The sequence below is a fragment of the Diorhabda carinulata genome, chromosome 4, assembly GCF_026250575.1.
Source record: "Diorhabda carinulata isolate Delta chromosome 4, icDioCari1.1, whole genome shotgun sequence".
Classification (NCBI taxonomy): Eukaryota; Metazoa; Arthropoda; class Insecta; order Coleoptera; family Chrysomelidae; genus Diorhabda; species Diorhabda carinulata.
The window spans coordinates 2,133,311-2,147,710 of NC_079463.1; the positions used below are offsets into that span (position 1 = coordinate 2,133,311).

A 14,400-nucleotide genomic window follows, 5' to 3' on the forward strand; every position below is an offset into this window, starting at 1 on the left:
AATTCTCATGAGCAGGTTACTAAGTCTAGCGGTTTTTAATTTCATTTCTTATAACTACGACATCTAGTGCTGAGTGAACTAAGATGGTGGTTTTAAAGTACAGGAAACTTTTTAAGTAACAAAAAGAGACTTTTAAAGACTCTAGATGGCATTACAAAACCGTTCAAAATGATATTGTAGAATAAAAATACTCATAATAAAAATGTCTGTACTCATAAAGAAAAAAATATTGATATTTCTACGATTTAATCGTACGCTTGGTGTTGTAATATGTTAAACATCGATATGACAATACTAAATCAAACGATTTGTGAATTAAATTTTATAGAATATTTTTTCGATCGTTAATTAATACTATCCATATTGGCTTGCATTCTGTTGGTGTATACGTGCTGTATTACTGCGAAGTAAGAATATGACGATCTTAAAATCTGAAAGTGAAAAGATATTTGATGAAATTGTCAGTTTATGCTATTATACTGTATCGCCGTCTATCGACACTGCAACGAATTATAAGTTCTGTCAATGGGCAAGTTTATGACTTTGATAAAAAAAATCTATATTAATCAAATAGAGCTAACGAATTTAGAAGAGCATATTATTTATAATTTAAGTGGGATTGATTCTTTTTATACGATAGAACTGAATAATGGAGCGATTCTTCACGAAGGGTACAACGCCAATTTTCTAATATCAATTGTTGTCATACTTAGACAGCTTTGCCAAGTTTACTGTTTTCTCAGTATATCTACTATTTTTATGAATTTCATTTCAATCAAGTATATTTTTTACAAATTGTTTGTCGAAATATAACATTTTTTTAAAATAGAAGCTTTTCCCAAATAAAGTAAAATAGTTATTTTTTTAATTAGTCATAATGTTTATGCAAGACATTCTTTTCGGTATTTGTTCATATTTATAGGTGAGTATTGGGTTGTTTAGTTTTGTTTTCAGTTGATATTGAAAAATAAATATTCGTTTGATTGATTGAAGAATCATATATTTGCGTCTAACATTATGCAACTAACGTGTTTACTAATTTTGTGATTGTTACTGAGATAGAATTACTTTGGCAACATTGCGGAACCACATACCAAGTGATTTCCGATGCTGTGCTAGAATGTTACTGAATTACTGTTTATTTCAAATAAAAATATGTATTGAAAATACTTTAAATATAATTCTGATTCATACCTACCGTCATTAATGTAGCAAGATTCAATGTATAAAAATTTCCAGCCTTCAATTTAACCGGATATTTTGATCTCTCCATTACAGTTATAAATATTTTCTGAATTTTCGCATTACACTTGTACCAAAATGTTGAGTAGCAGGCTTCTGTTATCTCGTCACTCTAAAATTAATATACTTCTCTTCCATACCTATATTTTTATTACTTTACTCACACTTTCCATCAACAAGTGTCCATACCAACAATACATGACTACTTGACACATCATGCAATTGAAGTATGTGAAGAGAAGAATTATTTCAAGTTTCTGGAACGAAATCTAAAAAAAATGATTTTCTTATCATATGAGGTGTGGAGGATAAATTTCATAGTTATATGGAAAAAGTTGAAATTAATATTGATGGTTATTATTTGATAGAGAAATCCACCCCATATTTGGTCGTAAAAAATCGAAAAATTGATATTTTCGATATTGTTTCTCACTTTTTGGGCAAGAAGAAACCATATATTCCCAGATGTGTCCCCAAAAACTGTGCTAACTAACAATTAAATATCATAATTTAAGCAATTTTTACATATTAAAATTTTTTAGGTTAGGTTAGGATACCCTTTCTTCATTTTTTCTTTGTAACGATGTATGGATTTCACAATTATATAATTAGTATATAAAAATTTGTTTCTTGTTAATAACAGTTATAATATGATTGATATATGCATAATAATCATCCAAAATATGTTGAAAGTTTGGTTTTTAAAGTTAAGTCTCATTTTTATCTTATATACGCCCGAAAAAATATCAAAAATACTAATTTTCAGATTTTTATGACGAAAAAAATATAATTTTTTATGACGAAAAAAATATAATAAGACCCCATTTCTATCCACAAAATTGATAATTTTGTATATCTTACTCACTACGAACATTTGAAATCCCGTTAAACATATTACCAATACACTACAGAGAAATTGGATAAAGATTCCGTTAGAAAAAATGTTTTCCAATGTATTAATAAAACTAAAAAATACATATTCATCTTAAAAATCATGAGATTGTATAAAAATTACAATGAAAATGTTTGCATATGTATATAAAAAACCAAATTAATACTAGACTATTGCCAATAGAACTAATTATTTTCAATATAATTTGGAAAATAATTCATACTTCACGAGAGTCAACGGCACACGAACAAAATTTGTTTGGACGAGTCCATTTTTTAATATTACGAGGGGTCTCCGTTTCTATAAGACACATGAATTCTTTTTAATATGCAACATTTGCCTGTATGTTTAAATGAAATGTATGCATAGGGTATGTTGATGAATCCTTGGCACATAGAACAGAAATAGCTAATAAAGTGTTAAAACGTGTGGTTTTGGTGAAATAATACCGGATTTGCGACCAAGTACATCAACTGAAGTTGTGATGGTAGGAAGACATATAATTTCCACACAAGAAAGTTCGGCGGTTGTACCGAATAGTTTGAGGAACGTGTCATTCATGCAATGCATATTTGATAATTGTAGTTTTGATATGATAAAAATTTTGATTGTTGAACTGACGACACTATACTAATTTAATAATTTAGTTCCATTGGTTTTTATTTAGTAACATTTTATTCTTGATTATCAATACTAGCCTGTTAATTTTGTTAAACTGAACGATGCATTTAGTTAACGACTGGTTAACAATGGCTTCATGAATGTTTTTATCGCCTGGAGGAACGACATTTTTAAATCTTTTTATTAGAATTTTGAACTGAGCTGTTGCTATTATAAATAACATTATTGTTAAAATATCGATAGTACAATTAGTCCAAACTGAAATACATAAACTAAATAATATTGCGAGCCAGATATAAAAATAATAGTCTTCAGTATTAAACGGAACCCAAATTGGTATAGGTAATTTTCTAATTTCTTCAGAACCTTGATCTAAAATAGGACAAAGGCCGAAAAAACCGACTGCAACTGCGCAAATCGATCTATAAACTTTTGCCAATTGTTTGACTCCATTCACATATTCAACAAAAATTTTCTCTTCTTCTTCGTTGATATCTGTTAATAAAGAATCTCGTAACTGTTCTTCGATTATAAGCATTCCGTTTTTTTGCTTTATGAAATTGATTAATTTGAAAATAAAAGCGGTTTGTGTCAAACAAATAAGTAGACACTCTGATACCTTCAGAATATCAGGAAATTTTGTATACACAAATATAATTAACAATAACCATTCTAGGCATGAGATGGTGGTAGTAAATGTAGCCTTTATATAATACAAACATTTATTCAATGTCGAATAGTTACGTATAGGGTAAAATCCTCCATAAATCAAATGACGTTTTTCGACGTCAAATGCTTCGATGAGATTCACAGTCTACAACAAAATAAAATTTTAATGATTCAATTACATCTTTCTCTTAGAACGCCTAAGTGGTTTAAAAAAAAGAGTGAAAAGGAAGAATTATCGATATATCAAAATATCGATTTGCCCATCTCTACTTTTCGGGTTAACAACACTTTTGCTGCGTTTAGTTCCCGCCTATTCAAATGTCACCCGTCAAAATTTTACATAAACTGACAAATTAATTTTAATATTTATATAAAGAAAACTATTTTTCTTGTGATTTATCGGTATTTTAATATATAATTGTGATTTTAAATGAAGAGTTGTAAGTTTTATTTAAATATTGAAGAAATCAAGGTAATAATTATATTTTCATTTTGTCTTTGAAAAAAATAAGGTAAGGACATACATTGCATATATCAAATAACACTTTAAACGATTTTTAACGATATATTTGTATTAGAATCAACAAGAATTATCAATTATTATATACTTACCTTTACATGTGTGGCTACCATATTAATAGTATTTGCTGACAATATCGGAGGCAGGCCTTTATATAAGCTTTCACAACAAAGGGCTAATTCAATGGCAAAGTATCATGTAATATCATAAATTATGTATTGTTGTGCCTTTGTCTTCACTTAAGCTGTCAATTAGTGTAATTATTATTGGATACTATAAAATTTTCAATATTTAATAAGTAAACGTAGTTATTTAGTTGGATTATTCAACATTCTATTTTGGGTATTTAAAATAAATGAAATATTTTTTTCTTTTTGAATGTAGTGTTGATATAATGAGTTGTATGAAATAAATTTTAGAAAGCAACGTCCCCATGTATATTTACTGAACAAATTTTTTATATTCTTTCTCGCATTTCTCTCATTCATTTTTTTCTCCAGAAATGTTTAAGTGTATAAATTTTCAAAATATTAATTTTATTGGATCTATTTTAAAAAGCTTAGATATTAAGCATTGGGAACTATAAGCTGTAATATTTATTTTCTTAACTTTCTGATGTAACAAGTACATTTAGATAATTAATGTCTTCTTTTATACCAGATCTGATACTTTGATATGGTAATAAATATGATAGTTATTATCGAATTTCCTGAACTAATAAATCCCTGATTTGACTAATAAATCCCCGAGATTGTTTATTATGATATCTTTCTTGTTTTTCATAAAATGGATTCAGATTTATATTGTAAAAACAAACTTAAAAAAAAATCGATTTCTTAGACCTCGACTCTTTTATAAATCAATTCATCAGGTTACGACTTAAATCGATTTAAAAATCGATCGAGATTACCCGAATGTGCAGCTTCGCAACATCACCAAGACTCGCTGAAGATATATTGTTGATTAAAATTATCGATATGGTTTATTATACATAAAAGTTCTTCTAAAAATAAAACAAATAATTATTTTAAATCATCATTTATTTTAATCATATTTTTAACCAAATCACAACGAGTAAATTCATCTACGTCGGCATCTTTCAAACTAGAATTACTGATGACGCTATTCTTGGACTCTGATCCTTGTTTTTGTGATATTTTATTGAATTTTAACGGTAGAACGAAATTATTTTTCTCCTCTTCCAATCCTCGTTCGCAAGCTATCGATCTATTTCTATCACAAAGAGATGTAGTCCTACTCGAATTCGACAGAAAACTGCTTCCCCTACTTTCGGATAACTTCGAGCTAGGATGTGGTAAATTGGGGTTGTTGGCCAAACCTTCGGATGCAGATCGGGGCATGTCGCGCATTTTCGGTGGTACTCTCCTTATCGCGGCGTAATGACCTTTATTCCTAGATTTACAACAGCAAACATCATAGAACGTTTCCTAGAAAATTCCGAGAAATATAAAATTTTTTGTGGACTTATTTTTAAACACCTCTACACACCTTAAATGCCGTCCTAAATTTTTTCGACATAATGTGATATAGTACGGGATTAACCGTCGTGGAAATAAAATATAGTACCCCAGAAATGTACATTAAATAAAGATATAAATCTGAAAACATTTCTTGTGTTTCGGTTGGTGCAGTTGATAAATAAACGGCTAATAGTCTTTGCGCGTGAAATGGCGCCCAGCAGATAAAAAAAGCTGCTACTACTGCAACTGAAATATTAAAAGATCATTATAATGATCTATTTTGTTATAAAAATACATAAATGATATGAAACAAAGTACATTTTATGTTTTTTTAAATATACTAAATCTAACGTTCTAAACATTAAAAATGTTAATGAGCTTTTAAGTTATTTATCGACTATTCGTTCGCAGTGGCAACAATGGATTCTATCATCTTTGATCGTTTAGATAACTCGATCTGGGGATTGTTAATAACTTTACGTATTCGTTTTAAGTATTTTATATATTGATAATTCAACTACTTTTGATAAAATAATATTTGTAAACATACAATATGAGTTATAGTTATAATAGCTCACTATAATAATTAGTAAAATATTCTTGGAATTATTTACGAACCGAAATCAAGATGGCTCTGTACAAGCCGGTTAGCGGAAATGGACCAGTCCATTATTATTATTGAGGGTAGTTACGTTACTTTAAAAATTCTTACGTTTTAAAATTAATACCTAAAAATGGGCATTATGGGAGCTTGTTGGTCAGTACATTATATATTTAGAATATCATGGTTTTATTTTAGGTAGGTTTTTATTTATAAAAGGATCATAACATTTTACGTAAGAAAATCGGTTTATTTGTGTATAAAACATAAATCTAAAGAAATTATTGTTAATAATTAGTGTCTAGGCATGCTTTCTACGTAGATACTTGCAGATTGTGACGCCAATCTCGAGTATTTTTTAACAAACGTCAACTAAATGAGACATAATTTCACTTATTTGACAACTGACACAGACTGTCAATGATGACACTTATCAAAAAAAAAGATACCAACATCAATATTGAGGTAAACAACCTCATGAAAGTCAAATTGTGTGTGTAAAAAATAAAATTTCATATTACTTGTGACAACCACTGGAAATTTTGTTTGATAAATAAGTTGTTCATTTTATACGATAAATGAATAAAAATAGTTTTGGGCACAAATGGGATAAAAAACCAATTAAAACCAGTTTAAAAAAATTTGTGGGATTTGTTATGTCGTACAAAAATTTTATGAAGGTGACCCTCTAGTCTATTTGTATATGAAAAATAAAATGAATAATCTGAATAAAAAATGCACATTTATTAAATAATATACAGAGAAATATATATATATATATATATATATATATATATATATATATATATATATATATATATATATATATATATATATATATAAATGACAGTGTTTTGAAATGTGAATAGTAATTGGAAATACTAATCATTTGGCATGCGAATTTTGAAAAATTAATTATTATTTATTACTTTTTACAGTCAATATCATGTTAATGAACCTGTCAATGTGATAAAACTATTTTCGTACTATACGAAATGAATATTATTATTTAAATTCCTTGCATTGTTGAATAAAATTGACGATAATTATATGCTTTTTTTTTAACTTAAATTTATTGTTAAATTTACATTATATTTTAAGATTCACGCAAATATATGTATAATAATATATAGCGTAATTGGAAAGGGGGTTTTTAATACTACAGCAACTTTAGTTAAGTCAATCTACCACACAAAATGATTATATGTTTCTAAATATCATATATTACATCACTCAATAAATCGTGTGACTGTCATAGAGATGGCGCTGTCATTGTCAAATTCATATGACGTTTATGAAGTACCAACTTTCAAGAGACCAAGTGTGAAATTTCGATTAGTCAGAAAAAAGTGACAGCCATTTAAATGAAGCTTCTTTTGTTATTTTTAAAACAATTTAGTGTGTTGATTTATCATTGCTTCTGGTTGGAAAAAATACTGTATAAGATCAGCAATATTTTGAGACAAAATTCCATAAGCACAGCAACGAGAACGAGATTTTTGGCAAAAAATGTATTTTTCTTAGTTAGTCACACAAAAATCGATTTAAAAAACTATTTTTTTGCTTTTTTACCCAGCTGTATATCCACATATTTTCCAAGGAGTGGTAGTCGACCGTTTTTGATGAATAATTTTCTTATAAATAATAAAACTCACTCTATATATTCATATTTTGGTGTTATGTAATTAAATAAAACATATAATTTCAGCAAAAATGGTGGATTCAAACATTTCGTTTAAATTAAAAATTTGACCTTCCTCCTAAAGCCGCTACTGGTTATACTGTCTACATCCATTTATAATTAGATACATTATGATCATTAAATTCATATTGTAAGGTCGCGCGGGACCCGTTGCGGTTCCAATATAATAATATGCTAAATTATTCATTTCAACTTAACCACTATGTATGGTAAATTCTTGTTGAAAAAGTAATTTTTAGTTTTGCAAAAGAATAAACTGCAAACTAGGTATCTGGAAATAGTATAGAATGTAACTAATGAAAGTAATTTATTACAATAATATATACCTCCAACTGTTCCAATAATTCAATTTTCGAAATATATGTAAATAAAAATTGAACTCATAATAAGTGATAATTATTATGTTAATTAATACAAAGACTACAGGTCTTACGTATTATATATGAATTGACATTTGAGCAACGTTGCCACGTTTTTTAATTATAATATAAAGATGTAAAACACGATAATTGCAGTTTTACTTGTTCTACGTTAGTGCATATTAGTGTAGTATAGTAGATATTGAGTTTTCTAAGTTAAATTAGTAGAACATACAGGAGGAAACGTTTAAAAGTCCTCAATAATATCATCGTCTTAGATGAATGTTATTTTCACTGAAACTATACAGTGTACGAATGAACTACAAAAAAGTGTTGTTTTAACCAGCAGACAAAACCCAAATAACTAATAGTCAAAAGATATAAAAAAACTTGATAATATTTAAAATTACTTTTGGAAACAGGGCGGGGTAGGATCGTGGAATAAGATGGCAGAAAATAAAACAAAAAACGGAGGTTAGAAAAGAATGGAGAATGCTGTGGAAGGCAATTGAAGTTTAGTAATACTAATAAATGGGAATCTGGGCCCTGAAAACATTTTTTTGTGTGAGATTTATTTTTAGTTATAATGTGGGACACGTGGCTCGTTTGCAATTATCTTAGACATGTTACAATAAACAAAAACGAATCAATTGTATATCTATTCGCTCATTCTGCTATCAGGCCATTTAAATTTAATTAGCTGGTACCAAGTCAAACGGAAATAATGATTCTAAAATATATCTAAATTAACTTTTTTACATAACTATATATTTCTATCTGGTTTCTAAGGAATTTTCATATTCCTAAAATCGCTTTAAATTGGATAGTTTGAAATAAATTCATTTTTTGTTTGAATTGCTAGTAAATGGCAACGCTGTCATTTAAAAGTCACATTCTTCTTTTTTACCACTCACGGGTTATAAGAGCGAAATGAAAAGTAATCAAATAATTGAAATCAATCAATTAAATCTTTATAATGTTGTTGGTTGACTATTTCACAATAACCAAAATAAATTTGTTTTAAAAATCTTCAAACGAAAATAATCTACACACATTTTCTATTCGTGCTTAACAGTGGCGTACCCAGAATTTTGCTGTGGGGGCCAGGACATAAATCCACAGAACCTCCAAGGGGTGTAGAATATCCTCCAGTGTAGCTGGGGGTTTATTTAGATAGTATTTGGAATTACAATTATATTTTGCAACATATGAATTATTTGATTTTTCATAAAATAGTTATTTTTGTAGCAAGTGTGTAAAGTAGCCTATTTTCGACGAATGTGAGTATTGACAAACACATGAGTCGAAAAAAGGCCTTTACACACGAATTACATACAATATTTTTTCTACTAGGGAAAATTTTATCAAAATGCAGAAGTTTAATTTTCCTTCTAAAATGTATATTTAATTATATTTCGAATATTTTAATCAAGATTGGAACAAAACAACAGACCAATTTGTTATTAAATTTATCTGTTGCATATATGAATGCCACGTAAATATAATTATTACTATACAAGTAGGAAAATAGCAAATTGCATCAGCGAGATTTGAACCTGGGACCTCCCGCATGTGAACCTCGTACTCCAGCCACTACGCTACGGAGACCTTAATAATACGTTTTTTTAACGAACTTCTATTTTAAGTTTTACGCACTCGAAAGTGTGTCTACATTTGTACGGTGGTAGTAAAACATTATATTTTTTGATTCGGGGTAGGTCTAGTCCCCCCGTCGGCAAGCTACTAGTGCTTTAAGCTCTTGAACATTTATTTGGCCTTGAAATCTTTGCTTCGCTTACAATAATATCAAATATCCTACTAGATTGAGAGTTTTGTCAACGTATATTGGTCTGGTCTGATTTCCTACAATTCCTCCCCATACGAGGGGAAAATATCACTGTATGAGAAAGTACACAATCAATAAAGCATATGAGAATCTTAGATGGAATACCACATGTACAATATTTTCATCCGTCAACGATTCACTTTACATAGTGTTCTGAATAAAAGCTTACTCATAATTCTTTTTGCGCAGCCCTGTATATATCAAGAAAACGAAGTAAATAAAGACGAAATGTTAACAATTATGTTCTTAAGGCTATAATTGAAAAAAAAAATGGTAAAATCGGCTAAAAGGTTCGGGATAAAATTAATTACGAACTTAAATCTTTATTTGAAGGTAAAAAACGAATAAAAAGAAATTGAAATATTGTTGAGAATTGATCAAATTGACATCTGACCCGACCTATCCCAACCTTGACTCTAACCTCACATTATTTCGTTTTATATAGAGCTAAAGTTGGTAACAATGTTCACGTTGAATTTTAATTTAGTTAAGTTGGTAGACGATTAGCACTTTTCGATTTGATTGACAGTTAAAAGCGAAATAAAATGGCGACAGTCAAACGTTTCTCAACAAAGAACCCAAATCCACTGAAAATAACAACAAACATAAAGAGAAAAAAGTTGAAAACGAACAGCGGCGAACAAAAATTAAGTAAATAAAAGATTAAAAAACTTACCTAACATTTTAACGACCCTCTTTTGAGCTGCGTTATTCCTACTAACATTCTTCCTACCGTATTGGTTTCTCTGGTCGCTGCTATTCGAAGACGTGTGCCTCGAAGAAGAAATATTCTCGGATCTCCTCAACTGTATACCGATCATAACATATAAAACGGTAATTAAACTCATAGGAACGAAAAATATAACGAAAGTGGATATTTCGAATGCGTGGTCGAAAAATATATTTTTGATAGTACATAATCTAATCAAAGTACCGTTTTGTATCTCGTCCACGACGCCAAATTGTATCGCTTGCGGTATAGCCAAACCTAAAGCTACTATCCATATGACAGCTATGAATTTGACGGCTCTGCTGGGTTTAGACCACGCGTGGGATTTGAAAGGGTGACAAATCGCCAAATACCTTTCGACGGTGAACGCCGTTATTGTGAGCACGGTAGCGTTTGCGGAAGTTTCGGCCGCCAATCCTTGTACGATGCAAAACGCTTGTCCGAATATGTAATAATCCGGAGACCATATCCTATACATTTCCGGAGGTAATCCGGATAATAACAACAACATATCGGAACAAGCTAAACTGAATAGGTAATAATTGGTAGCTGTTTGCAGTCTCTTATTTCTTGCTATCACTGTACAAGTACTTATATTACCCAATACTCCTAATATGAAGACGAAGATGTAGATGATTGTGAACGGCAGCACAATTGAAAACGGGTACAGGTTGATGGGATCTGAATTTTTGAATCCTTCATTTAAGGTTAATACACTGTAATTCCCGATGGAAAAGTTCGTTATGTTTATAACACCATCGGCAGTTAATAACAGCATGTTTTCTTTAAATTAATTAAACACTCATTTTTATTTAACCACCTGTTACAGTTCGAAATAATTTACGCGATATTTAAGTATACTACGCCCCGGTTTCTTCACTTCCTAATACAATCCCTACTAACTATTATTTACCGATTAAAAAAAGTTCGTCTTAACCTTCTAATAACTTAAACCTTCGCATAAATCGCCAAATAAGTTATCAGGCACTCAGAAGTGTCAATTTAGTAGACACTTAACCTAAAATATTATACATTAAAAGTCGTTTGTTTATTTATTATACCTTTATTCGTTTAATTAATTTTCCGAAATATTCCTTATAAAAATAATTAAATATTTAATATGGATGCTTTAATGATGAATTTTATAATCGGTTCCTCAAACAGAATCCCACCGCTCAGTTTATTTTTCCAGAAATAACTTTTATAATTTCTAAACACAACTGTCACAAACACAGATCATAAGAATCCGTCAATAAAACAACGTTTTTTCGTTTATTTCTATCCTTATTAAATACATAGACGATTGCTATATAGGCATCTTTCATGGTGTTACCAACAGTTAAGTACATAATAAACTAACAAATACATTTATTCGACAATTGAATATTCCTACTAAAGTTATGTGGCTAATAATTATTTGGCACTTTATTAGAACGTGAAGAAACCGTCCCTACGTAAAAACGTATCTAGGCATCAACATTAGAATGACGATTATAACAATAATGTTTGTTGATTAGTTTAAGCAACAGTAAATTGTTATAATATGAATCAATTTAAAAAAAATGTGTTATTGAAATGAGAAAAGTTGATACTTTATTTGTATTTATGTATAATAGAAAAGAATAGATCAAAAGCAGCACCATCTACGAGAGTTCCTACTTAATATATGGCAACACTGATGTGAATATGTCAAATCTGACATAGCCGTTATAAAGTTTGACATTTTAAATGGTGACCGTACCCAGAACGTGCTGTCATACGAGGGCTATTCGAGTAGTTGACAGATACTTGAAACATTCCCTTTGGTCAAAAACTGGAATTAAAACGTGAAGAATTTCGTGCGATGATTTTCTACGTGAATTAAACCAACAGCAATGCGCCGATCAACTCGCTACAATAAATTACGAAGTCAATGTTTTTGGTCAATGGAAAAAATGCTTCAACGATTAGTTCAAACGCGTATTGATCTTAATTGAGAATATTATAGAGAAACAATCTACAACCAATAATAAATATTTGTTTTTATTTATTTATCTTAAAACATACGTACCAACCCTCGTATATGGTATAATCTTTTGTTGAAAATAAAGTTTCAACAGCTTGAAGTTCGAAAACTTCCTAAGATAATGCTATGCAACAATAGAATAAATATTTAATAGAAATAAAAACGAATTATTAACATTTTTCTAATTTTCTGGATTTAATTCAGTATATGAATACGTAAAAAAATTTACTATTTTTGATTTATAAGAGATAATAGTCTACGGATTTAGTCCAACACCAAAAAAGAGAAGAAGACTTTTAACCTAACTGGGAGCTGCCAAAATAAAACGTTGCAGGAAGAACAACAATAAATAGATACGAAAACAAAAGCAAAAATATACAGTTTAAGTTTAATAGTATGTAATCGAATGTATGACAAGAAAATCTAAAGAAACAGGGTTCAAAATAGAAAAGAGATAAAAATGAAATAGTAAATTGCAAATGGAAAGAATGGAAACCGGTTTATAAATTCAAATAAGAAATATTCAACTTACTACATTTTTATAAAACGGGCCTAAATACGTGAGAATATATATATTTTTTAATTGATTATAGTATTCAAATAACGTTGAATTATAACAATCAAAATTATTTATAACTCGAATTTTGAATCACGTTTTTACATATGGTGATTATAAAATAATGACTAGACAAAAAACAAGGAATATTATTCTACCACTTTTAAAATCAAAAATATGAATATTTATCACTGAAATTCCTACGAACTTTTATTAATTTTTTTATTTCCGCAAAATAAATGGAGGACTTGAACTTGAATTTAAAAGTTCACATTCCCACTCGCGATTTGTTGATAAACAACTTTGGAGAATTATTGCACCACTTCGAGACTGCGGGCGACTGAGTTGTTGGAAAAGGTTTTCAATAAACTGGATTATTAACAGCCGGTTCGACATTTTGGTTGAACACCATCAAAAGCCGCCGTGTTGCCACATTCAATAATTATTGACTGAACCTGCTTAACCTCACCTTATAGTGGTAGTTAAAATGGATGTACCACCAGGGTCGTACCGCAATGTCTTATTCAACTTTACATCTATTTGTTTAAGTATGGTCATATGAAATTCACAGCGAGTGAATTTATTTTTTAATACTGTTTGTCTTAATGTTTGATATATATATATATATATATATATATATATATATATATATATATATATATATATATATATATATATATATATATATATATATATATATATATATATATATATATATATATGAAACATTTTCTTTTTTATACGTCAATTGTCAAAGTGATATTTTTGACATGGGCTAGCCTAATAAAAAATCATTTGAATTCAATTATATATCAAATAAATCTAAATCAGAATGAAATTGCAGCAATAAATACGTCAACGTAACATAAAAAATTGTCACAAAATAATTCTAATCACTTTGGACATTAAATATTGATGTCCATATATCTTGACTTAAAAGTTTACGACATTTGTATCGGCGCCAAATAGTGGTGGACGTTTATGTTTTTCATTTTGAATTATATATAAAATAAAGGAGATTTTAGTTGTTACAGCAATAAGTGGTATTATTTTCAACACAATTTGATTCATATAGCTATTATGACCAAAAAGATGTTGCTTGTTGTGAAAAGAAAAATCCAAAATAGTTATCTCGCGCACTATTACTCCCTATTTAATAATTATCTATGGTTACGT

At 29.1% G+C, this 14,400-nt stretch overlaps 2 protein-coding genes across 2 annotated transcripts; both read right to left on the reverse strand.

Annotated features, from left to right (window-relative positions):
* Positions 1–291: 291 nt before the first annotated feature.
* LOC130892259 (odorant receptor 94b-like) lies at positions 292–4,057 on the reverse strand. Its single transcript, XM_057797538.1, has 6 exons — positions 4,037–4,057; positions 2,833–3,569; positions 2,108–2,207; positions 1,407–1,511; positions 1,199–1,354; positions 292–431 (listed from the first exon to the last, which is right to left on the reverse strand). Exons 1-6 carry the CDS (start codon positions 4,055–4,057, stop codon positions 345–347), a joined length of 1,206 nt encoding a protein of 401 aa, XP_057653521.1. The 3' UTR covers positions 292–344.
* A 915-nt stretch (positions 4,058–4,972) lies between these two features.
* LOC130892663 (pyrokinin-1 receptor-like) lies at positions 4,973–13,645 on the reverse strand (the record flags this gene model as incomplete). The annotated part of the gene is made up of 4 exons (XM_057798182.1): positions 13,433–13,645; positions 10,610–11,483; positions 5,454–5,671; positions 4,973–5,392 (listed from the first exon to the last, which is right to left on the reverse strand). Coding segments are annotated over exons 2-4 (1,470 nt in total), but the record flags the coding sequence as incomplete, so codon positions are not given.
* Positions 13,646–14,400: the final 755 nt, after the last annotated feature.